The sequence below is a fragment of the Aptenodytes patagonicus genome, chromosome 1, assembly GCF_965638725.1.
Source record: "Aptenodytes patagonicus chromosome 1, bAptPat1.pri.cur, whole genome shotgun sequence".
Taxonomy (NCBI): domain Eukaryota; kingdom Metazoa; phylum Chordata; class Aves; order Sphenisciformes; family Spheniscidae; genus Aptenodytes; species Aptenodytes patagonicus.
The window spans coordinates 32501977-32528337 of record NC_134949.1 but is presented as its reverse complement, the minus strand read 5'-3'; the positions used below and the strand labels follow the sequence as shown (position 1 = coordinate 32528337).

Here is a 26361-nt window from a genome sequence, read left to right as displayed (position 1 = left end):
TGTTATTTTTAGCCAATAGACAATAAATGTAATCATATGGGAAACTAGGTTGCTTCAGTCACTGATCTAAAGTTTCCCATAAAATGGCTCACCACTCAAATGAATTTCAGTGCTCCAATGTTTTCTCATCATATCGACTAAGCCCACTGGCTTTTTCCTAAGCCTTTTGGATGTCTGTGATCTCTGAGCATGAAACCTTCATCTTCAGCGTGCAACTATGTTCAAGTCTGAGTAGGTACCAAAATTCAACACTGCCTATAAAATATACCTCATATAGTATACACAAAGATAAAAAATATTTTCATAGATCATACTTTGTATCCTTCAACTGCAGACTCATTTGACATTGCCTTCACATGATCCCAGGTGATGATGTACCTTGAACCAGATCTTACAGAACTGATAATTCTTGGACGTTGGCTTGGAGCTGAAAAGCAACATATGTATAATGTGCACATAAATGAGATTTCATAAACATTCAATGCCATTTTTATTAAGACATGTAAAAATGTAAAAAGGAAAATTATGGCTGACCTTTATATGATTAAAGGACAGTCTCTTTCCTAGAATGAATGCTACAGCTTCAGCCAGGCAATTTTGTACGGCTTGTGCAGTGGCTGCTTTGTGGGTTTGCCTTTCTGTGTTGCCAGAATGGATGTGGCCAACATTACCCTTCACTATGTTGCTGACCGTGTGTGTTTGCTGGCATGCAACTATAACTATGTTCAGAACCTCCCAGAAATGTGGCTTAAGTCATATTTATTCATTGAGATTAAATATTTAATTAACCATTTAAAGGCATTTCTACAGCATTTAACTCAGTAGAAATCAGAGTACCCCCCTGCAGAAACCATTAATTATATTTCACACAATAAGCTTATAAAAATGGGGTCTTCTTATTCAACACAATGAACCCTGCAGGTCCAAGTTGCACAATACACTATTTACTGACAGAAATCCTCAAATTAGTTGTACATCTTTTTAGCCTATGTAAGTGTGTCTTAAATACACAAGATGGGCGCCACTGACCTGGTGGGGAGCTGGAGCACTTGCCCTGTGAAGGGAGGGTGAGAGAGCTGGGCTTGTTCACCCTGGAGAAGAGAGGGGTGAACAAGGGGAGGGGGCCCAAGAGCCACCTGTCTGTTCTTATAGGTTATTAAGAAGATGGAGCCAGGCTCTTCAAAATGGTGCACGGCAGGAGGATCACTGACAAAAGGTACAAACTTAATTAAAAGAAAGAAGCTCAGACTAGATGCTAGGAAAAACAGTCAGGGAGTGGAACAGGTTTCCCAGGGAGGGAGGTCATGCGGTCTCTATCCCTGGAGGTTTTCAAGACCCAACTGGATCAAGACCCTGAGCAACCCGGTCTGAGCTTGTAGCTGACCCTGCTTTGAGCAGAAGGTTGGACCTTCCAAGTCCCTTCCAGCCTGAATTATCCTATGAGACTATAATCTGTGTCTCCTTACCACCTTTTGTAAGATAGCCACATTGTTCACGGCAACAAAAGCGAAGGAGGAGAGCCTTGGTAGAACTTTTCAGACCAAGAACCAATACAACATAAAGGGAGAACATTGGGTATATGAATGAGAAGCCAAGTCTGAAGACATGATGGACATGATGCAACATGCAATAATGAAGTACATGACGTTATACATAACCTAATGCTCCATTTACTTACGTGCTTTCCTGGTAATAATATCGATGGTTCTACTGGGAGGTCCATAGCCTGCACTATTGAAGGCAGAAACATCTACATGGTAGCGAGTATTAGGCTTCAGGTTTTCCAGTTTGGTTGAATATTCTTGATTGCTCACTTGTACCCGCTGTGCAGCTGCTTCTTTATCATGAGCAGCCCAGTAACGAATCTGTAAGCAATCAAATTGAATTATTAAATTTAGCATATTTAGTAAAAAAGAAAGTTTATAAAAAATTATGTACGCTGGGTATTTCTATACTACATACCCTGGGTAATAAGCGAGCTCAAAGAAATCTAACAGCGGTAGCATGGAATGCCTGCTACAGGCTGTGATTTTAACCAAGTTGTATATAGACATAAAGAAATAGAAACAAATTCAGATTTTTATTATGAAACCTTTTCTCACAGTTGTTTAGCTTGTTCTCAGCTAAGATAATGGATAATGCCTTCAGAGAACAAGACTATTTTCTGCTTGCTGTTTTGTTTGAGCATTTTACTCTGAACTTTAATATTGTTTTCCTACACTAGTGTAGATTAAACTCTGCTAATGTTTTCACAATATTTTTTTTTAAATGTCTTACAAATTTAATCCTTTTGTACTTCTACCCAGGAAATGAGAAGTATTCAGTCATGTTATCTGTATGTGTGGGTCTAGATACATGTACTTAACCATTTTCTAAAGTTTTTTGGCTAAATTCAATCAGATTTCATAGTACAATATGACATTTGTCAAAGTAGATGAGAAAGAACCTGAAAAAGCTTGAACTATGGGAAAAGCATCAATGTAAGTGTGTAACATCTTAAAATCCAAAGTCAATTAACTGTACATAGAAATTCTGTGAGGTTTTTTTTCCAAGAAATTGCTCCATTCTACTTTAATTCATTACACATTACAAAGCACCAGTTTAAAACAGAGTAATTCCTACGGAGTGATGCCATTCCATAGGTGTGTCACATACACAGGGTCCTATTCTGCATGGCCTTGTGAGATGGAAATGAGAGTAAAACACTGTCAGTCTCTGGGTTTTGTCTGGTTCATAGCCGTTTGCATAAGACTAAATTACCGCACTAACCTGAGAGAGTGGAAAGCCATGCCCATTACATTTTGGTTTTGAGTGTTTTTACTCTCAGCGTTTCTGCTCTGCTTCTGCTTGTCTTCATAATGATTTTTGGGTATGCTACATGAGGACCTTTTAAAATCTTTTTAGGAAGAGGTTAATGTTGTTGGTAATTTCAGGCTCTAGGAAAAATCTTGCTTTGTAAGATTTGACTAGTGACATCAGGTATCCTGTTATTTTATCTTTTAAATAGCAACCACTTTAATCTTCTGTTCTGCTGACATAAGTTTTCCTTGGAAATTTCATTTAAGGAATAGGTTAGAAGAGTGGATAGTTTGTCAAGGTGTTAATATCATAGTTCTCCTCTTTATAAATTATGGGCACAACCTTTGCTTGGCAACGCCTTATTTTCTCCTGTTCACATTTATATTAAAATGCTTGATAAAAACATTTGTTTTACCTCAGACCATGTACTGTGGCTGAACGAGGAGACATGCAGCAGAGGATTTCACTTTACCTACTTCAAATGTCTTTGGACACGTTAACAGTCAACATCACTACACAGAGGTTACTCACATTTAAATACTAAAGTCTTTTGTCAGAGTTTGTTGCCTCAGTCTTGCCCACCAGTGTTAGAGGTTACTCATACTCTGGTTATTATAAATGTGACAGTATCATAATGGCTTTTCTCATTCTTTCCTGGTGTAGAGAGAATCATATTGTATCTGCAGGCCAAACTGCCTCCCATTTTTAAATACAGCATGCATACCTGCCTTTCAGCAGGCATGAATGAGTAATTTTTAGTTATATAGATGTATGTCCTGCACAGTGTTTTGGAATTTTAATCCACTAGCATCCTAAACATCAGTTTACTGCAATTGAGGCACTCACGAATTTCCCACTTATGAAGGTGGCTATTTTACTGAGTCAACAGCTTTTGCCCAAAATGAGTGAGGAATGTGCACCCAATCCATCCTGCAGGCTTCTCCAGCAAGGTGGTAACCTCCGCTTGATGAATGGTTTCAAACTGGTGTGGAACTGAGACTGTCACAGACATTTCAGCTGAAGGTCTGATTATGATCCTCAAGTCAGATTTTTTTTTATATGATTATAATTAACAAACTGTTGTAGATTAGCTGCTGCTGTTGAATGCAACCAGCTGTATACCATAAGCTGCTAACTACAAGCGGCTGACTCAAGTGTGAGGGGCATGTCCATCAGGAGCTAGAGGACGTCATTTCTATCTCTGTCCCTAAGTTCAAACAAGTTTCTAGCCTGCAATAAAGGGATGTCTGTGAAGTTCTAGGTGGCCAAAAGTTTCTTAGCTACAACAGGACCAATGGTAGCTTTGTTGTTGATATTAACTGGCCATTGAAGACTAATTAATTCATTTTTAGTATGTTCTATTATGTTAATTAAGTACCTGCTTTACCTAAAGATGGCAAACACACTTTATGGGAAGGTTTTGTTAATCATGGGGCATATGCTGGAAGCCTTTGCATACCTCTGACTTGCAAAACTTTCTACAATCTTACTAGTTCATTTGCACTACAGTGGTGCTAAGGGTGTAATATAACAAGTAATATATAGCATCAAACAAGACAAGCGAGAACAATGAATGAAAATGTAAATTACTTCACTGAGAGCATATTACATTTCAGGCAGAAGTAATATAATTTAAAAATTAAATTAAATTTAAATCCCAAATACTATTGTTCTTGGCAGCAATGTTGTGGACTTAACTAATCCTATACTGTGTGAGCTGTGCGTCACTCACTCAGAATGTTCTTCTTTACCTCTTAATTTAATATACAGTCATATCTACATATTTGGATCATTGTAACTACTCTTGGAAAAGAAGAAAATTGAAATAAGATTACTCTCTTGAGAGCTAAGAAAAAGTACTGTCTTCTTTACACTATTCCAACATTTCTCTTCTCACTTATTATTTAAATACTTTAAAAGTCTCTTGAAATAACTTGGAAATTTCTTTCACTCTCTTGCCTCTGTGGCAGTGATACCAGAATTAATTGCCCCATTGCTTCAAGATACCACATTTTCCCACTTTGCTCAGTAGTCCCTCTCTCTTTTTATTAAAGAGCTTGGATAATAACCCCGGACAGTCTGCTTTTTCCTGGTGCTCTGCATTTACCTTGTTAGGATAACCCATAGGTAATGAATCCCCAGGGGACACAGGAGGGTATTTCACCCTAGCTCTAGAGTTCGTTGTAGGCGATAAACCAGCAGTGATCTGTGGGAAAGGAATGCCTTAGCCATCATGAATTAGTGCAGCCCTCCATGCTGAAATCGGGGAAAAGCACTCTCTTTCATGGTCCTCTCCTCTATTCAAATTTTAATATACTGAAATACATCAGAAGCTGTTTCTGTAAGTGTCATGAAACAACAGCTCTCATATTCATGAAAGTTTTTCATAGGAGAGACATAAAACATACTTTACTCATATTAAGAAAGAATGCTAATAGCATACTTCAGTAAACAAGGGACAATGGTGGTGAGTAGTGATAAATTTGTTTAATAAAATAAACATATATCTATTGCATAGAAGCAGCAGGAAATACAGATAGTGTCTTTGGTATTGCATGCACTGAAGAGCTGTGGCTTTTAGCAGGCTATTGAAAGAACTCGTAAATCTTAAATTCTCTATATGGATGGAGATAGTTTTCATACTTTATCTCTTCTTTAAGTGTCAGCTGAAGATACTCCTCTGTAATGGCAAAATGTATCAGCTCACACTCATCACCATGAGGGCAGTCATCCTGACAGTATGCATTAGTGTCAAGAAAATCTGACTCCTCCTGGTGTGAAAAGTGTGGTGTCACAGGTGAAATACCTTCAGGTACTTTGCTCAGGGTACTCCCACCTCTTAAACTTTAGCATTTAAAAGGTCAATTATGCAATTTTCAGGTAATAATAAAGACCAAAATGAAACTGAGAAGGTGTTCTGGTGAATGAGGGATTTTGCTAACCTGGGTTACAGCTCAGCAGTAATTAAATAAATTTTGGAATATTTCCTGATGCCTATAGAGAGAGAGCCTTCCAGACATATCCATTGGAATTTTATAATGTAGTTTGAGTGCTTCTTCCCCCACAACTTGTAACTTCACAAAAGCTATCTACAGCCTTGACCTTCCAGAAGAGCCCTCTCTATTTTTGCCCTGTCCCATGGCTCCTTCAGGACTGACGGGAGATGTGATCTTCAGGAGCACAAGACTTTCTTTTTGCCCTCAGTGTAGAAGCACAGGCTTGCCCTTTGCTGCTTTCCCCACTGCTAGTATGGGGCTGGTTTGCTCTAGAGAAAAAGATCTCAGAATTAACACCTTACTGACCTCCATGGGGCAGTAATTCATGCCTATCAGCCTGTTTATTGTGTACCCAGATGGGAACTTTTTTCCACAGTCCTGATAACTAGAAGGTTACTTGAGAAAAAGAGAAAAAAAGAGAAGAAATTCATTCTAATGCCACTGCTCACTTTACGTATTCAAGCCACCCAGTTCATACCGGATTTGTGGAAGTGCGGTACTTCTCTAGGAACAAGTGGACAAAGTCACACGCCAGCTATCAAAGTAAGGCCACACCCCACACCTCTATATTCTGTGTAAGAGAGCTCTCCACCCATTCCCAGGGTATCCCACCTTTCTTCAGAAGAGCAGTTACTCTCTTTTCAGCCCAAAGATCCTCCACGCTTCTTTCTGACTTTTTTCCTTTTTTCTATTGACTGTTCCATGCATCCTGTTCTTTCCTGCTGAATCCTCTCCCTTCCCTTCTTTCCCTGATGTCCCCAACAGCAATTCAGATGGCTTTATGTAAAATAAAGTAAAATTTAAAAAACGGCCAAAAGTGGGTTGCCTATGGGAATGTTCTCCCACGAAGTTCTTTCCCTATTCATCCTCACCCCTCCAGCCTTCCTACTCCCTTCCCCATTACAACTCTCAGCATCCAGTCATGCTTTATCACCACTGCAATCCCAGCCTCTCCAGTGCTCTCCTTGTTGCTGCTCTCTCCACACCCCTACAAGTCCCCTGGTGTGTGCCTGATGAGTGTCTGTTCTGCTTATTCAGGGTGCACAGGCTTCGTGCCCAATTTCTGTGCAGACTGTCCAGCTTGGGAGTGCAACACTGCTATGTGGCTGGCTGGTCTGAGCTCACAGATCTGGGCACTCCACCCAGCTCTCAGTTACGACCATGAACTTGTCTATCCTATTCTAGTTGCACAATACCCATGAAACACCAAACCAGTGGGCTGCTTTAGTAAATTAGGTGTTACCGTTGATGTCAGTGTCTTAATTTCAAACCCCAGTGTCCTCTGCTTGTAATTTTAAAACTTTATGTGTGTACTGTGTAGAACTGGGCTTTATATGGGACACTGTGCTAGTTCCTATTGAGATCTTCGCTATGATCTTGTTACAGTATCCCAAAAGTATTACATAAATCTCATGGAGACAGAAACAGAGATCAGGAAATATAGAAACAAGTACTACTAATTAAAAGAACATTTATTCATAAATTTCAGTCATAAAAATACATTCTATGAGATTACTCCACATTTGTATGTGCTCACTTTGGAGCACAGAGGCTACCATCAAGCAGCCAACAACTTAAATCATGTAGGAAGTCACTAACAAACTAAGGTCCAAATCCCTATTTTGGGGTGCAGCCGAAGTAAGCCGGCTGTACACTGCAGAGTTCATCAGCATCCACTGTGCATGGATGATGTTAAGACTTCCCTGCTGGAGTACTACGCGGCCATTTCTGGTTGCACCCATCCTGTGGCTGTTGTCATCTTTGTACAAGGACAAGAACAATTTTTACCGGTAGTACCACTTAGTCTTGGATGAGATGAACATACCTTGAAGCTCTTTTTCACGTGGAGAATAGAAACCATGAACAAAACATTGTTATCTTGCACAATAGCACTGTCTCTGTTATACGGGATTCTGGGCATTTGTCACCTGGTCCCACTTACTATTGGATTTGTGGGTGAATTATATTAATAACTGCTGAGAATTTAAATGACCCACGAGTTAGTTACAATTTCATGTCCATGTTGACAATTACACCCAAAACTTAACCTCAGTATGTTTTGAGAAGGTAGAGATAGGTATTCAATTACATAACACAAAGAGACAAGATTCATTTACGAAATAATGATGCCTTTTTTCAGTTGAATAGTGAGCACATACATTTGTTAGTGTTTTAGTAATGAGGTACATAGCACCAAAAATAATCTGTTTCTCAGGATATGAAATCTGTACAGCAAATGACAACTAAAGAGAAGTGAACTCTACGAGAGAGAATGCTAGAGTAGGAATTATCCTTGCATTTCACTACTGAAATTGAATGAATGAGAAGATATACAGTGTCACCTCTAAACTCACCTGATATCCTTCCACAGATTTATCAGAAACATGGTGCCAAGAAACAGACATTTCAGAAGATGACAAAACTTTTACGCTCACATCTGTAGGTATTTCAGTTGGAGCTGGAAGATGAAACACATATTAAGCATCCAATCTCATCCAGCGATACTGTTATACTTGCTTGTATTTCGTATTATTTTCTTGGTATCAGGGGGCCAAGTGTGTTAGTCTTTAATCTGTTTTTACTTGAGTAAACCTTAAATTCAGTGATGATCTGTATGGGAAATGACTCTATAAAAACAAAGCAATGATTCTATTACTTGGCTCAGACTATGTATTTTTATGCTTCAACAGATTCCATGCTGAAATTTGTGTAAATTAGAAACAGGTTTTGATAAATAGAATGAAGCATCCAATGATCTTTTACTAAATTGGACAGCAGCTCACAGATTATGTATATCAGATTTTTTAAGCTAGCTACACACAAATATTCATGTGTATGTCACTTAGTCATTATGATACAAAGTTTTTATGAGACCAGATATTAGACATAGAGCTGGCCAGTGGCACATACAAACTTGAACACAGGTGCGAAATAGTCCAAGAACACCCTTCTATTAGGCCTACATCACAAAGTTGATTTTGTTTGTGTTCTTAGTTCTGGACACCAGCCAATGCAGAATACAGACCATTATAATGTGGTATGCTTTTATTCAGGGCTTAGAATATTAAGTTCTAGTTTAATTATAAGAAGCTGTTAATTTCACTGTTGCTTGCATTTTAAGTGAGGTAAGGAATTTAAAAAGGCATAAACTTAGCAAAGTCTATAAAACATAAAGTTTTCCAAGCTAAGAACAGTTCTCTGTCGCGAATCTTTTGAAACAAGTTGCAACAGACAGGCATGGCAGCCTGAGCTGAGGAAAGCTTTCATATACCTAATCTTCCAACTGGGCATCCAGTCAACTATGCATCAAAACAGCCACTGTTAAGAAAAAAACCAGTTACATCTCTCATGAAAAGTATCCTAGGTAACAAAATAATCTTATATGCAAAGTTACCTTTTGTAATTGTCTTTCAATGACTGTTAATAATGCAAATGTATAATTAAATAATGATACATTATTGCAAAATTGTTTTCACAATGACAGGAATTTAGATAAGCAAGCGGCCTGTGCACTCATTACTAGCAATCATTACTCGCTACTAGCAATGGCAGATATGACTAGTAGTTGTCAGATATGGAACTTGGCTTAAAACACGTGGGAACACAGAAATTCCCCAGTCACTAAAGTGGATAAAGATGCCCACAGTTATAACTAGACACACATAGGTATATTACAAAATACACAACTTAGTGGAAATGCTGTCATTATATTTATGTATGTATGGAATATTGTACAACCATATTGCTTTAAAATCTCACTAATACCTTTGAGAAGTTGTGTTGTCTGATGGTAGTAATATCGCTTGCTGATTCAGAGGTACAGAAGTACAGGTGGGATAGATGTGATCATCTAATCTATTCCCAAATCACTGTCAGATTCTTCTCCATTGTATCAATTACAGAATTTGCCAAAATGTTTCATACTGAAAAGTTCCAACTGCCAGGGATTTTGCTGATACAATACTCTAAACAAAATTTCATCTGCTTATGCTTGTTTATGACCTCCAAATAATTTATATCCCTATTTGGCATTTATGTTCTCTAAATATTTTGCAGTCTCTCTTGAGCCAGAAAGATGACATCAGCTGCTTTTCTCCAGACTTCTAATTCAGTAATTCTACCAACAAAAGAAGCAATCATGCGGGCCTCACAGTATGTTCACTTCACTGAAAACACAGTGGTCATCACACAATTATCTTCTAAGCGTAACTATACAAAGTTAAGGCTGAGAGTCAGTAAGCATGCTACAAGGTACTGAGGTGACTTTGTACAAGTCCTGATGCCAGCAGAAAACTCTGCAGAATGTTCTTTGGAATAACTTCCATTACACCTATTGGAAAAATTCCTTCTAACCCACCCTGAAGTTCCTGGATTTGATATGGTCAGTAGTCATGGTCATAGCTCTGCGCAGGAGCTGTGAGCACTACTGGTAAGGTTTGGAGCACTGTGAATCTGACTGTTTTGGTGACTCTTGTGCTTGAAAGCAAAGAAAAGAAGTAGGTTCACTGAGCTTCTATTCCTTTTGCTGCCTGGATCTGGCATCACTTAACCACAAGTGTTTCTACCAAGTGTCTGGACTTTGCTAAAGTCTATGTTAGAACATCAGCAGCCACTGAAGTGACTTCTTTATCTGGAAGCTGGCACTACTGTGCATTTGCTTTTCTTCTGTCTTTTGGAGCTGCTAGACTCTGCCATGTCTCTGAACTTAGAGAGCTATACAAACACACTCCCATCCCTGACGTGGTTAGTATAATCCTAACACAAATATGTGTGAGCTTATCAGTCAGCTGTTGATAATGTCTCTGAAAAAGGATGGATACTGAAATGTTATTTGGCAGATACAGCTTTTATTACACCATAGCTACTAACTCATTTACACAACTGCAAAAACAACCGTTCTGTTGCTGCAGCAGCTGTTGAAGATGATACCCTAAGGTATGCTTTTCTGTAAAAAAGGGTTAGTATTAACCTCTTCAGATAGTTAAGTGTTGCTAGCTTGAATCCTGAACCATTGTAAGAAACAAAAGGACTATTTTATCTTTTCTCGGTGTGTGGGCAATTTGTGTGCAAAGTTCCCATTAGTGCTAATGGGAATCATGAACATAAATCTCCCATAAAGTACACAGAGTAAAGAACAGAGTCGGAAGTGTGAGAATGTGGCCTTGTTATCATATCCCTCCTCTTGGCTGTTTGGTCTGGATCTGTTGACTTTGTGAAGGAGATTCTGCTCTATGGAAAGAAAAATATAAGCAATTCTTCTTTGGGTTTCTGGCAGAAATTAATAAACCGTATTTTTTTAAAACAGACTTGAGTGATTATGTTGCAATTAGGTTGTTGTATATATTTCTTCTGATTTAAGGTAAACCTTCTTCTAGTGCTTTCTCTCTCCTGCTAAGTTTGGAAATGTCATTTAAACTTGAATCCTAAAGATCACAGCATGTGAAATAATTCCAGCAAGAATTAAGAAAAAGATTTTAGTGAAATGCCAAAGAGGTTTTCATTAAATTATTCACTTGATAGCTCTAACATCGAAACCAGAATAAAGAATGTGGCAGGGAAAATTTATATTAGACTCTAAACATGCTTGAAATATAACTAGATACAACTGAACTATCATTCCTTCACAAGTTTTGGGCTGAATTCTGATACTGATCTACTCGAATAATAGGCTTTAGTGTGGTCTGTTAAGAAGAAAAAACCCATACATATGTCAAATACATGTATTAAGATCACAGAGACATTGCTGGATAACGATGTAAATGTTTTAGGTAAGAAATATGAAGATCAGAATGTCTTTTTTTTTTAAAACTCTTAAATCTTTTAACAAGCTGTGTGAAAAATCTTGAATGCTTCTGTGTATTGCTCATTCAGACATCGAGTACAGCCAAGTACTCTGCTTCGCATAGAAAATAAAGTCTGAAGTTGTTTATTCAGAACAATTGCAAGTGTTTTGTGTGAGCAATACACACTCTCCTTGCTGAAGGTGTATGTTGCTATATTAATCGGTGTCAAGGACCAGGTTCTCTCTACTGATGTTGCAGGTGCTGATCTGGGCCCTCAGTGTAAAACTTATCTGGAACCTTTACTCACCATCTTGTGCTGAATAAATGACAGCAGTGAGACTGAATGGTCCATCCCCTTTGTTGTTAAAAGCTTTCACTTTTACTTGATACTGGGTTGAAGGTGGCATTGATTCATCCTTGTGGACATACCGGCCAATTTCAGGATTAGTAACTGTAACTCTTCTCCATTCTTTCTCACCAAACGGCTTGAAAGCCACTATATAACCAAAGTTATTGCCATAGTGGTATTCTCTTGATAAAGGCTAAAGAGGCAAAAGATAAAACATTACTTTTTGTAGCCAACTAAACAAATGGATCTCTAATTAAATATAAATAACACAGAAAGCATCGATAGGCGCATTGTAAAAACACTGAAATAAAGTTCCATTTTCTCCTGGTTTGCTTCTATGGTTCCCGCCCCCCCCTTAAAAATACACCATCTTCCTTTAAAAATACACCATCTTCATTATGCAGATCTGCAGTAGTAGTGTATCTGCTACTAAAGCATTTTAAGATCTTGTTCCTCATCCAAACTCAGTGCAAAACACATCATGTTATCTCCTACAGAAAGAAAACAAGAATGATTGTGTACTAAAACTGTTGTCAGCTGTAGCTAGCAAAAAAGGCTTTCTTAAGGAGCAAGTGATAGTAGATATGTAACACAGACACACTATGCAAGTATATGGGTTCATGTGCGTGTGTGGAGATAGATGTTCTTGTGAAACAGAGAGAAGAGAAAATTTACATGGCTGGCCTAAATTATATTAATTTACCTAAAGTTGGTCACCTAGGCAAATTGCATAGCTGATGAAGAGAGATGGTCATATTCAAAGAATGATTCCTCCTACCACTTTTCACTGATGATGGAGGGGGTCCAGTTGCTGGTTTAGACTATCTACCTAGCTTCTCACTGGTAAAAGTTTAAGTGAAATGACACCCACTTTCAGCATGAGCATTAAAGGTACCTATCCAAAATATTTCTTAAAACTGTAGCTGATTTCCTATACCTAGGAATATTGGAAAATACAAAATTACAGAAGACCGTCTGCTATAATGGATTTTGCTTCATTTACCAAAGCTTTACATTCAGTGATCCCTCCTCAGTCCATGGAGCCTTTACCACGAGTATTAGACAGTGCACCCAACGGGCCAAAATCATGTCATTCATCAGTGCATCTGAAGGCTGACCAGAAGCATCCTTTCAAAATAAACTTTCCGCATCACCTTTTCCCATACTGTAAACCACACAGAGATGAAACAGCTTATCTTGAGGCAATGGTCCTGGAGCAGTGCAACAGAGAGTAATTATTCTCCTTAGGTGTTTGCCCACTACTGTAGCACTTCAGCCAACATGTGTGGAGATATTCTGAGCAAGAATTTATGAAACTTACATGTTAACAGTGGAACAAGCCAAAAAAAAACCCCAGCTTGCAAATTTTGATGTTCATATTTGTTTGAAACTAGAATGGAACTCCAAAGATTCTCTGAGAAAGAAAATTCTGGTGAAAACTCACCGAATTTTTGGAACAACAGAAACATTTAAGTTTTGACTTCAGAAACATAACACATGGATTAGAACACTAGTATACATAATACAACAAGAAAAAAATTAAGGCAAACACAGATGTCGGAACTCAGAATTTGAAAAATGTCTGATAAGGACGTATGAACAATGATGGAACTTCTTTTCTTCATGACAAAGCTTCCAAGAGAAATGTACAGAATCAGACCAGAGGCTTGGACTTCTGACTTTACTCAGCTTAAGGTTAACTGACCCCTGCCCTGGGTGTGCCAGCTATCAGATCCCACTGCATGCCATTTTCTCTGTTGCTGCTGTAAAGTTTCACCACTCTGCAACATCAGTGCTAAAGTTACAAGAATAACAATACAGCAATATTAAAAGCAGGCAGCCTTCAGCTGGCTGAGGACAGAAAGCTGGTTCTAGATGAAGCTCCCTAGACACCAGTGCTTCAGCATAGGATCATCACTGGATACAGGCAGGGGATATTTGGTCTCTAGTTGTGACATTAACCACAAGCCACCAGGCAAAGACTCTACCTACAAATCAGCTATGAAAATTAAAAAAAAAAAACCTAGATAATCTATTTTATGTGCTTAATTTTTTTGTGTTTCAGGCATATTCTGAGTGTACCTATTGGATGAGGCATAACTCATGTCTTAGCTTATTTTCTATTTCAGGTCTGACTGGACATCAGGTGAAAATTGGATACCTAGTTTCCTGAAACAGCTAACGCACCTTCATGTACCTAAGTTTAAATTCATAGGCAACCTTGCAATTCAAAAAGTAGAAGACTTCAGGGACTGGGTCACCTTCGATAGCTTGTCTTCTGAATCTATCATTGTATGTAGCTGCTTAAAATAAACCAGAATCATATCTCATATGACAAAGTAAGCAGCCTGGATACAGCCCTAGTCTCAGAATGATTTTCAGCCAGAGCAAACTTTAGAAAGCCAGGACTGGCATTTAAAAATTATATTCTGGAAGGTCTTAAATAAAATGTTAAAAGCAGCTTGCCCTCCAATGGCTGCACATAATAAGTAGGTATAAGTAGCTGAATAGTTTGTAGTATCCACTAAAAACTTTGAAAAAGAAAACGGAAGAGGGAAAGACAAATGGCAAAAAATGAGGAAGAATGGGCACGCCACTCCTAGCTCTCTTTCTCAGTTCTTTCAAAACAAGACTCAGAAGAGCTTTGATTGCATCTCTGGCTGTCTCATTCAACGTGGGCTTATGAATCATAGCAAAAACTGAAAGGGGGTTGGCAGCAACATGTGAACCTGCCATACATTTTGTTCTTCTCTTCTTAATTAAGGACTATTTTGAGTAGCATATGCAAATGTCAGCACATTTGGGGGAATCAATATACACCTTTATCTTAGCCTTACAGATAGATATATTGTTGTCTGTCAGACAGGCTCCGTAAATCTAATGCCTCTTTTCAAAAGCGCTTGCTAGACATAGTAGTGGAAAATTCTTGGGAAGTAAATATTTGAAGCCATGCTTAATTTGTCTGACTAAATGAGCTACTCTTTACAGAACAGATGTAAAAAGCATGACATTAGGTAAGAGAAATAATTGGAATATAAATCTACTTGGGCGTATAGGAAAGACTGAAATGATCTTGTACTTCAGATCTTGCATTAGTCACTATTCTCCTGGTCAAAATTTTCTTTTTTTTGTTTGGTCACAGCCAAGTTTTCACTGTATTGAAAATGCCATGAGTATGGGTCTTTACATGCAATGCAAGAAGTAGCTCTGTAGTTTGTTAAAGTTTTTATAAGACAGCACTTGTGAAGAAATAATTAAATAATCTAGGTCTTGTGCAACTGTCCATTGCATGTGTTCTTATTTGACTTCTGCTCTTCAATTAGGATACATCTACTTCCTAACCTGTTGTTAGTGGAACTAAGAAATAACCTTTTCAATATATTTTAACAGAAGTGTAGATCTTCCTTTTTCAGAAACTTAGAAATTTTTTCTTTAGGTAAATTCATTGCTAAAATACTTAGGAAGACTGAATAAATATTTTGAACTGAATTAAAAAAAACCCAAGAAACCAAAAACCAGGAAAGCCCAAAAGTGCTAGCCCAAACATGTGGCTGACTATTTGTGTCATACTTGAGAACTTTTCCAAAGAGGCATGATCAACCTTAAGTACAAAAAGAAGGAAACAGGCATATGAATTAAAATTTGTACGTTCATAAGGATGATCCCTATACAACAATGACAAAGTTGCTGTTGGAATTATGTCATCTTTATATTACTTCCCACAAGAGAAAGCACTCTTCATAGGGGTAAATAAGCTGCTACATCTGAAACAAACTATTCCCCAAAAGACACAAATGGTGTAATGTATCTTATGTGCCTCACAGCCTTATGAAGGTGAACAGAGAGGTCATTAGCAAGATAAACTTGGTAATTTCTTCAAGCATAACATTTAATCATCTTTCTTTGCCAGAGGTAATGCTTCTGTAACTCTTTTTGCTGGATACTGATAGGCTCTGACATGAACCAGATAGGCTTTTTTTTTGCTTTATTTATCCTCCCTAGCTTTCCCAAATACCCTTCAGAAGACTTCAACTCTCTCTTCCATGCAACTTTTGCCTACACAACAACTTTGCTTATAAATTCTTATCCTCTCTTATTCTGGGCTTTGCCTTCTTCCTATCTTCTTGTCTCTTTTCCCTTCTTCCCTGTTTTCAGAACCATTTTTTTCCCCACAGTATAGGTAAATTTTAAAACCCACTGCTTCAATACCAGAATGAAGACAGCATTTATATATATAGCTATATATGCAAGACTTTTTAAAGACAAAATATCATGGATTGAATACCTAGAGTACACGAGAGAGATGACATTTTCAAAAGACTGCTTACTGAAAAGCTTTTTTGATAACACTGTAATTTTTTGAACTTTTCATTCCATTATTTTTGTGATTAACATTTTATCTCTGTCCCTTTCCCCTTTTATTGTTTTGCTTAATATATAATCATTCAAGAAAAATTAATGGCTTGGAGGAAAAGAACAACATCAGTATATGGATATCAATGAATGGCTAAATTGTGGTATGAGGCAACATTGTTTTGTGTTACCAGTCACATTAGCATAAAATAAAACTTATAAAATGTCAATATACAAGAATTTCCTTAAAACTCCAGTTAATAATTATGACAGGCTAGTTTATAGAATGGCAATGTATTTTCTTTTTTTTAAATAATGCCTGTAAATCTGTGCACAGCACATTACAGTCATAATTAAGATGTTATACTTTTAGTTGTAATAATCAAATCTGCATGCTATTCAGATTGTAACTTCAAAAAGGGCTCGAAGAAAGATACAATATGCAGAATTTTCAGATGCAGTTACATCAATGCATTATCATAGTCAGTATGTGTTTCAATCTCTTTGAAACATACTCAGAGAATGTTTTAGATCATATTTTAGAAACGTCCAATACATAAACATCTAAACTAGCATCTTCCTCATTCCTTTTTACATATTTTTATGAGAAAAGTCTGAAAACCTATATATATTGTGTACAAATCATGCTCTCAGAGGAGCCAGTGCCAAACCATCCATGGGTTTCAGGAGGAGCAAGATCAGACACAAGGAAGTATAGGTTTCATGCCATCTCAGTGCAATACCTACCATCCATGTTATTGTCAGCTCTCGATTGCTTCCCCCCCCTCCTCCGACATCAGAAGGAGCCACATTAGGAGCTAGAAAAATAGAACAGACAAGAAAAATTACTACAAAGTATGCAGTCAGTACTATTTACTAGTCTTTTTACCAGCAGGGCCAATGAGCACACGTGGCACACACAATTAAAACAATGATAGTCTGTAATAGCTGTGAGAGTCTGTGGTCTTGCCAAGACTAATGTACAGCTACTGCTGCAGGAAACATGCCAGTTCTAACCATAGCTAGCAATCATTTTTCTTTTCAACCATACTCTCTATAAAGATTTAATTGAATATTCAGAAACAGAACACTCCTCATAGGTCTTAAGAGAAGCACCGTATATTGTTCTTGCGCTTCCTCAGATGTTGGTATGCCAAGGGCTCAAGCACCCAGGACTTGCACGTGTATTTGCCTTAACAGACTGTGATTAGTTCCATCTACTTCAATATATTTACTCACAATGTGTAATGTTAAATACATGGATATACCTTTGAAGCACTGGCATCCTAATCCTATTCTAGATTAGTGGCACGTGTCTTCTTGATTGGCATGTTCAGAATGGGTAGATGTTCAGAAGCGAAGCTGGCATAGCACTTAGTAATTTACTAATTGCATTTTACACTGATATTCTGTGTAATGAAATAAAATCTGTTGATCTATCATTAGTGCACAGCTGAGTGGTAAAGCAGGATACTCTCAAGGACTCCATTACAAATCAGTCCTGTATTCTCATTTCTGTAAGACTCTTTGTGCCAAGTGTGATGATTCTATTGCTATCCTCTACGGTGTTTATGTGTTTATTTGCTGTCACTCAATACTAAGGACACTGAAAGTACCACTGAAAACTTAGGAAATGATGGCCTACCTACAGTGCATTAAATGCATGCCCCAGGCAATCATGCATTAGCTACGTGCCCTAGCTACATGAACATGTTCTTTGTGTTAAAAATTATTAAATGATCAGGCATTTTCTCCACTAATCAGTGAATGCACAAGATAGCAAGGGGATAGTTCCTAAGTGCTCTCCCACTATTTAAATAAGATGTTTGCTGAGGCCTTCTCTGAGGGTCAGCTGAGGAGAAACACAAGGCAAAGAAGAATTCATGTTTTCAGAAAGGATAAAAACACGTAACAATAAATTTGAAACTGAAATCAGCATTCAGTGCATGGTTTGCGTTATTTATTTGTGGCCTTCCAGAAAACAAATCAGTGGAGAATGAGACTAAACATACATATCGTGACAATGCAAGAGGAAGCTTGAACTTACTACTCGACCTTGTTATTACTGAAATACACAGTAGTCACACTATCTATTATAAGCATGTAACTTTAGTGCTAAGTTAGAAGCAGAGGTTTGCTAGCATGCTTAAGTAGTCAAAGAAGATACACAGGCTGCCAGAGAAGAGAAAAAAGACTGTCTAATGTCTTACAAATCACCTTTTTCAAGAGAATCTCCCTCATTCTCTCAACCGTTAAACCCATGTTTCTCTCTCCATTAAGACCAGGTTACTAATTTAGACAGCTAGACTTAGACAATTACTCTAATGCATCCAGAAGCTAAAATACATAAAAGCAGACTTTGATTCATTGACTTTCAAGAAATCACTGTGAAACGTGTTATTGATGAAGGAAGCAGATTTCATTAAAAAGAAAAATCATAGCACACATTCTTAGCATGCTAATAAAAATGTTACTGAACTTCCAGTTATCTACAAGAAGAGAGACTTAAAAACTGAAAAAGACACTGATAACATTTGAGTTTAACAGACATTATTCGTCACTCATACAGTACAGCAAAGACGCAGCACTGTTTGTTGCTGTTTAAGACAGGACAAATGTTAAAAATAACTACAAAGTGTGGATACGGGTTGTTGTTTGTGCAATAAAATATTTACCTTCTTCAGATTTACATGAAAATGCACATGCAGTCCTGACTCTGTAGTACCCTGGAAGCTGATAGCGCAACCCAAATCCTATTGTTGCTGCTCATAACAAATTCCAGCTCCTGGCAGGAAATGCACTTGGGCACAGAAGTTCATCTGCAAACTGTTACTGATTTACACCCTATTTTGGCATGGCAAGAAATGCTGACTAATGCCTAGGAAGACTACATTAACATTTTGCTTTGTTTCACCAAAAATGTCTCACAGTCTGACAGAGATGACAACGGTGCTGTGCATGGGGAATCAGACAACAGACTAAACAGACTACCTCTTGCAAAAGCATTGCATCCTGCTACAAAACTGGAGGATATGCCATTTTTTGGGAGGCTACAACAAATACCATGAACATGGCACACTGCAAACTGCAGGACACTACCACTATTCCACCTGTGAGCATTATTTCCCCTCCCTTTCTGTCTCTTTCCTGATATTTCAAAAATGTCTGTTGTGCACCAGGCACTCCAAGAAGCACGTGTAGATTTCTCATTTAGATTCCTGGACCTTCAAATACAGCTGTTGAGTCATAAAACGTATGACGCTAATAGTCAATTTTATAGGCAGTAATTTCCTTTTACTTTAGTATTAAAGTTCTGTGGTTTTTCCTTCCCTGTCCAGACTAATTTAACCAATCTGTAGTTCCTTTCTCCCTAAGCAACGGATTTTTTAATGGACCAAATGTGGGTCTTCTTTAATAAATGTTTTGAAATTTGCAATGCAAATACATTTTATTTTGAAAATGCTGTCTAATCAAAGCAATGACCTAGCAGGTGTAATTGCAAAAATTAATTTTTACACTTTGGTTTTGCATTTTTAGTTTCAAATCTCAAGCTATGGGACAACAATTGTAAATATATCTAGGTTGCACATGGGTGCTAATATGTGTTAAGGAGGATATACTGGTATACAGGCTTTGTTGGATACAGTCTTTTTGCAGTGATACATTACCTCCTAGAGCACCGCACTTATCTCCTTTGTACAGTCAAACCAGAATGTATTATCTTGAATAATAACATGTAATTCCTCATTTTGGAGAGTTCATTTTAAAAAGGACATGCCTGAGCCTAAAGGATATCCTTAAATATGCTCTGAGATTTTAACACTGAGCAATTAGACTGATAAGGGCATATGTTGTGTCAGATAATGTCACATCTTTGACGTGGAATAAGAAATCACAAGACCAAACCTTCAATCACAGAAAAATGGCATTATCCAGTGTAACACACATCCTGTCATGTATTCTTTAGTTAGAATACAAACCAAACAGCAAATGGACATTTTCCTTGTTAAACACATGCATGTTTTTTCCTAAGTCCTGTACCCTGGTCCCAAGCATGTGCGTACATTCATACACACACAGCCTGACTGATAGATATACAGTGGGGGATCTCTGAAAGATACAGTACGATTCTGTTTCAGCAATGGAGGCAAATTTGCCGTTTGTACCACGATGTTTCTTTCCTGTCTGCTTTGATGCTATCGCATCTGGACAGTCCGGTATTTGCTTACTAAAATCTATAGTAGCGTGTGGCTGAAAATACACGCTCTAGACTTGCATCTTGTGAAGTGCTTTTTTTAAATAAAAAACAAAATTACAAAATTAATAAAAATGTGAAAATTAAAAAGCACATTAAAAAACTTGACATTTTCTGTTTACGTACGAGCGCCTTCAGTTCTAATTCTCTGTGATGGCATACTAGGTTCTCCTGTCCCCAATGTGTTTGTTGCTATTATCCGGAACTCATATTCCATCCATGGAATTAAATCAATCACTGTAGCAGATTCCATATTTCCTTCAATATCTGATGGTTCTAAAAAAAAATAAGAACTCGCTTTAAAAACCAGCATTCTTACAATAAGGTCAGTCAACAATGTGGTTGATTTCGGCAAAGCTACCACTATTTTTAACTGAAGGAAACGATGTTGTATATTAGGAATACCACATTTTACAGGAGTACTCACAGCAGTGACTGGGAATTTGGAAACCATGACACTATCTTGGATAAACCCTTATAGACTTGTAAGTTTTAACTGGGTGTGAACTAGCAAAAGAAGTACATGTAGTTATGAGGTATCCTTACTAATTACATATTGTAGTTGTAGGAGTTCATTTTACCTACAAACAAATGCAATGAGAAATCTGGAATGCAGAAACAGTAAAATAAAAATTCATGATATAGACAAGGGCTAGACGTGCAAATGTAGGGTTCGAGCAATTGTTAAAGAGTGTTTTATAAAATGTGGTCATATTTTGGTGCACCTTATTAGTGAGCATGTTACAACTTGCTATCTAGTTCTGATCCAACAAAGGTAAGTGTTCTTGTAATTCCTGCGAAAAGACTTATTATTGTCATAAGGATGAGCTTCTTTACCATAAATAAAATGCGTAACTCATGACTCTCTGTCTACAATTCACAGACAATAGGGGTTGTTTCTGTAGCTGTCCACAGTTATAGAAAGACAGAGGATTTTCATTCATTGCATGGGCCAAGAGTTGTTTGTCAAATTAGTCTTGGGTTCAGAGGGAGATGAGAAATGAGATATTCTGCACTGGGAAGGCAGCTGATTTGGAATTAAAATATGAATGTAATAGCTGCAAAAAACCCCAGGCACAGCAGTGTAAGCACTGGATGGTGACACAACTTTCCTCTACCTAATGATCATCAAATTGTTCATTCCAAAGTGAGGCCCTGAAGGAGAACGAAAAACACTTTCCATTGTCTTTCCACCTGCCCACCACCCTCCCTCATCCCTACTCAAATTATTTTTCTATCCAGTCAATAGAGCCATTGCAAACCTCCTATGGCATCCAAGCCATGATGTAAGTTTGGCATTCCTTTTCCTGGGCTACTTTCAATCTCTTCATTTAATCTTACTGGGCCACAAATTCCCAGAATAATTATGAATACTCAACATGATGACAATCTGATCCCCTTAACTGGAAAGAGCAACACAAATGTAAATAATTTATTACATAACTCATTCATACATATTTCCATACTGTGAAGTAGAATACACTTCTTTCATAAAACACACTCGATATTATGCAACCTGAGATGAATGATTTGGTTTGGGAATAATGGTAGTAGCAATAATAACAACAATATTTCCAAAGTGCAATGCCAAAGTATATTTTTTTTGTTCCACACATTGAAAATCAGCAGCATTAAATGATAGCCTAAACACTGATGAGAGATCAGTTTGGGCTGTTCATCATGCTTCTTTCAGGTGAAAGTGAACACTGAGCCAAACTGGGAGGAGCCCAGAAATTAAGTAAAAGCTTGCAGTGGTGGCAGTGATGGTTACTATGGTGATTTTACCTATTTTTTGAGGGAATCATCTATTAATCAAAATTACTCAGTGTGGTTCAAATGAAAAAGCAATGATTTTGAAAACACCAGAATAGTTCCTTTCAACTTTTCAGAAATGAGTAATTTATATCTTGCCTGCCCGCTTCTTAAAAAAGAAATTCAGCAATCTAGATTCCTCCCTGTCCCACTCAAGATGTGAATCCCACTCAACATGCTACAGCGTAAGACTCAAAGTCTGACTGCATGTCTCAATGACTATCTCATTAATTCTGTGAAGCAGAACTTCAGAGATGCAGAGAAGTGCATCCCATCATGCCTATAACACTGCAAATAGGGAATCTTCCTGAGAAGAGAGGTGGGTTCAAGTGTCTGCTCTGAACCAGACAGCGCAAAGATCTGAATCCAACACTTGTATCTCCTACACGTTTCTAGTTCCAGTAACATGCAGCACAAAAGGAAGCAGTATCAGAGCTGCCACCCCCTGTTTATAAATTTTTCCAGTATCTTCCTATAACCTCGTTTCTTCCTAATTCCTTTTTTTTTTTTAATAAAAAAGAAAAAAAAAATGAAGAGGAAATAAAATATAATTTATCCTGAAAAAAGCAGAGGCTGGTATAAAAGGATCCTCCCTCCTGCATATATTGTTACTGAAGCAAATCATCGGTTATTTGAAAAGCTCTAATTTCTACATGAATTTTTTTTTTAAAGTTCAAGGAAATCTATTCTACAGAAACTATTAAACAAGATATAAGAGATAGGAAGGGACTGGGGAACCTTCTAGGTTTATTTTCCAAGCTACTTTAATGTAAGTCATACATTAGTGCTGGCTGTTGGAGTACGCCTACTATTTTTAACTTTTTACTCTAAAAATGTAACAGAGATTTTCAGGTCAATATGTCAAAGTCTATTTCTTAGACATCTATCTCTGTAGTTTCAAAGGACAACTTAAATGAAAGACAATAGATGAAACTATTAATATTCTTAGTATTTAGAAATGCTGAGTATGTGATGCTCTAATTCCACAAAAAAGCACTTAGGTTATAATTTATTATGGTGGCATAATGAATCATATCGACAATTCTGTATAGCTTGTAGCTATGTTATCCTTCATAAAGCATTCAAAGATACTAGTAGTTTAAAATATTTTCATAATTTATACATTTATGTTAAATCTTGCAAAAAAATATGTATTGGCATGCCCTGTATTCAGGTAGGTGCCTCCTCAACTGCAATTATGTGGCACAATGATGACATCCAGTGGTTAGAAGGATAATCCTAGCTATGTTTTCTCTAGAGGTGCCAGTTTTAACGCAACTGCAACTTAGTCTGCTCCCAGGAAAAAGCAGACAATTTTAAACAACTTCCTGCATAACAAATACAGACATGAAGACAACCGTTTGTCATCCAAATTAACCTGTAAATAAATTTTTACGATTCTAGTAGTTGATGTGGAATGTTTCAAGCAACAAGGAAAGAGGCAAAAACCAGGTAAAAACTCTGGTCTGTTCTTTTCTGTATTTCTTGATATTCAGTTCAGGCCCTCCAAGTGCTAGGAACAAACCTGCTGACAACACACTGACAGGACAGTACCTGCCTCCAAACCTTGTAGCAGACATTAATAGCATCCCTGGTTTCCTTTTAGTGTGACTATTTTCTGATTAGCTGAGTTTTCTAACAATCAAACACTTTAAAACCTATTGATCTTATTACTTCTGGCATTACTCTTACCTGTTTTGGCATCTTTCCACTCTTCAGATAGAAAGGTTTTTGACTGGATAGTGTATTTAGAAATGGGGCTATGATTGTCTGTTCCACGACTCCAGGTAAGTGCGACAGCAGTGTCTCTAATTTCTTCTACTCTTATACCTCCGGGAGGGCCTGGAGGACCTGAGAAAAAAACATTGGCAATTCAATTAACAAATTAAATACTCTAAAAATGAAAGTTCACTAACTTTCCTACTTGTATTTATCAGATACAAGGCTTTTGAGTCTCACTTTCTACTTAAGAACAGATTGAAAATGTATATATACATTTTAATAGGTTGCAGAGTGATTCAGAGGATAAATGCTCTTGCATGTAACAACTACCAAATGAAACTTCCATGACTCCCGCCTAAGCAGTAATATTGTGATTTCCTTAAGTAAAAAACCAATACTTTGAAACTGTTGCTACTCTTTTTTTCAAACAACAGTGAACTCAAGAGTCAGAAAAAATACACAGAATCTTCCTTCCTAAATTCCACCTAATGATGACCTTATTGGTGGCCCATCTTTCATCTACACTTCTGCTTGTGCCATATTGGCCTTGACTGCAATTTATATGGAAAATCTTGTACTTGTATTGGAGAAAAACCGTATCTTGAAAGACATTTCTGTAGACCTCTTCACATTTCTCTTGGCCTTCATATTAACCCAATGTGGTAAACCCATCATTGGATTAAAACTTCCTACACACTAATATAACTTGCGTGAAAGCAGAACTAGGCAACATTTCTCTACAGTTCTACAAAAGCCTTCCCACAACAAGAATTTGATAAATCCATGCCAAAATGCGGAATCCACTACACCCACTGAACTAAAAGCAGTCTTGCGAACTACATAGGTGAAATCAAACAACCTCTGTGCACCAGAATAACCCCACAAAGACCACCAACAAGGAACAGAAGCACCGAGTTGCCAAAGGGAAAACATTTTTCACAAAACAGCCATTCCACCTCTGCCCTTTCAGTCTTGATCATCAAGAAGGACCTATAAAATAATTTCTAAAGAGTATTTTCTTTTTCTTCAAAAGGCAGATACTTGCAAAGATTAATTTCAAAAGTCATAGTGCTAGTGAATATAAAAAGTCATGAACTAAATACAGATGTTGGCTTGATGGCACATTATTATGCTCCCAACAACCAGCTAAATCGTTACAGGTAGAAGTTGCCTGTCCTAAGCTAGTCTCATCTCTATGCTTTTCAAGTATTAAACACTATTTCTGCTCAAACCAACTACTTAAAATAGCTATGTTAAAATAACAGCAACTATTCTCAATCTGTATTTGGCTTTAAGTTTGTTATTTGTACTTCAGATCTGAAGAGATAGGCTTGTTCCTAAAACTTGCCTGTTTCTTCCAGGTGTATCACTAAACCTAATAAATGGTATTACATCTCTTCACCAAGTCTCACCTGGTTTATTTCTGAACAATAATAACAGGCAAAAACTGCTGGAGTGAATGCTTGCATTTTTCTAAATGCATTTTCTAAATTTTAAAATTTTTCTTCTAATTACTACTACTCCCATACCTCCACTTTATGTGAGTAACTTTTTTATTGTTGCTGTGCTGTGCTTTAGTCCCCAGAAGAGAGGCTAAAATGTGCAGATCAACAGGCACAGATGACTTTTTCATAGACTAGAAAGCTAAAAAGAGAGTGATGCAGGTGCACACATATGTGAGTATAGGAATCTTCATCTGTAAAAGACACCACAAGATTCTGTAAGCTGTGCTAAAAAAATCTCAAACTTAGAGTAATTCTGTAACCCAAAGCTTAGTACCTACTTACAAACTTGGCCTATAGATATTTTCAGATCATTCTTTTCATATTGACTGTTCCAGTTTTGTTATTATATTTCTGTTTTATATGATGCACAGTTACGTGATATATATTAACTAATGTGTAAAAACAGAGACAATGCATTAGAACTATTGAGAAGTATTTTCTGATTCCACATTCAGAGATAATAATATGTCAACAAGATTCAGGTAATTATCCAACAATCTGATCGAACAAGTCCCAGAGCATACGAAAAAACCAACAAGAAATAACAGGATATATTTCTCTGCAGTATTTACAGAGGAACCAAAACCAAAACAAAAACAACTCAACAGAAAGAATGGAATGAGATTTCTACATCAGATCTAAACACACAGTGTGCCAAATATGTCTTCAGCTCTTGAGCTCTTTATTTTCTCCATAAATCTGAGAAAAGGAACCAAATGAAACTAACTGAATCAAACAAATATACTACCATACATCATTGTTTGTCTGTTTCAATTAATTTATCCTT

General features: G+C 37.2%; 1 protein-coding gene across 1 annotated transcript in view; it reads right to left on the bottom strand.

The window, feature by feature from the left end:
• Positions 1 to 26361, bottom strand: part of CNTN1 (contactin 1) — a 271298-nt gene that overhangs the window by 22116 nt on the left and 222821 nt on the right. The window contains exons 16-22 of the mRNA XM_076331302.1: positions 24040 to 24198; positions 20662 to 20811; positions 17028 to 17098; positions 11886 to 12120; positions 8150 to 8253; positions 1679 to 1865; positions 315 to 427 (exon numbers count right to left, since the gene is read on the bottom strand). Coding sequence (XP_076187417.1) covers positions 315 to 427; positions 1679 to 1865; positions 8150 to 8253; positions 11886 to 12120; positions 17028 to 17098; positions 20662 to 20811; positions 24040 to 24198 — 1019 coding nt within the window. The remainder of the gene's footprint in view (positions 1 to 314; positions 428 to 1678; positions 1866 to 8149; positions 8254 to 11885; positions 12121 to 17027; positions 17099 to 20661; positions 20812 to 24039; positions 24199 to 26361) is intronic.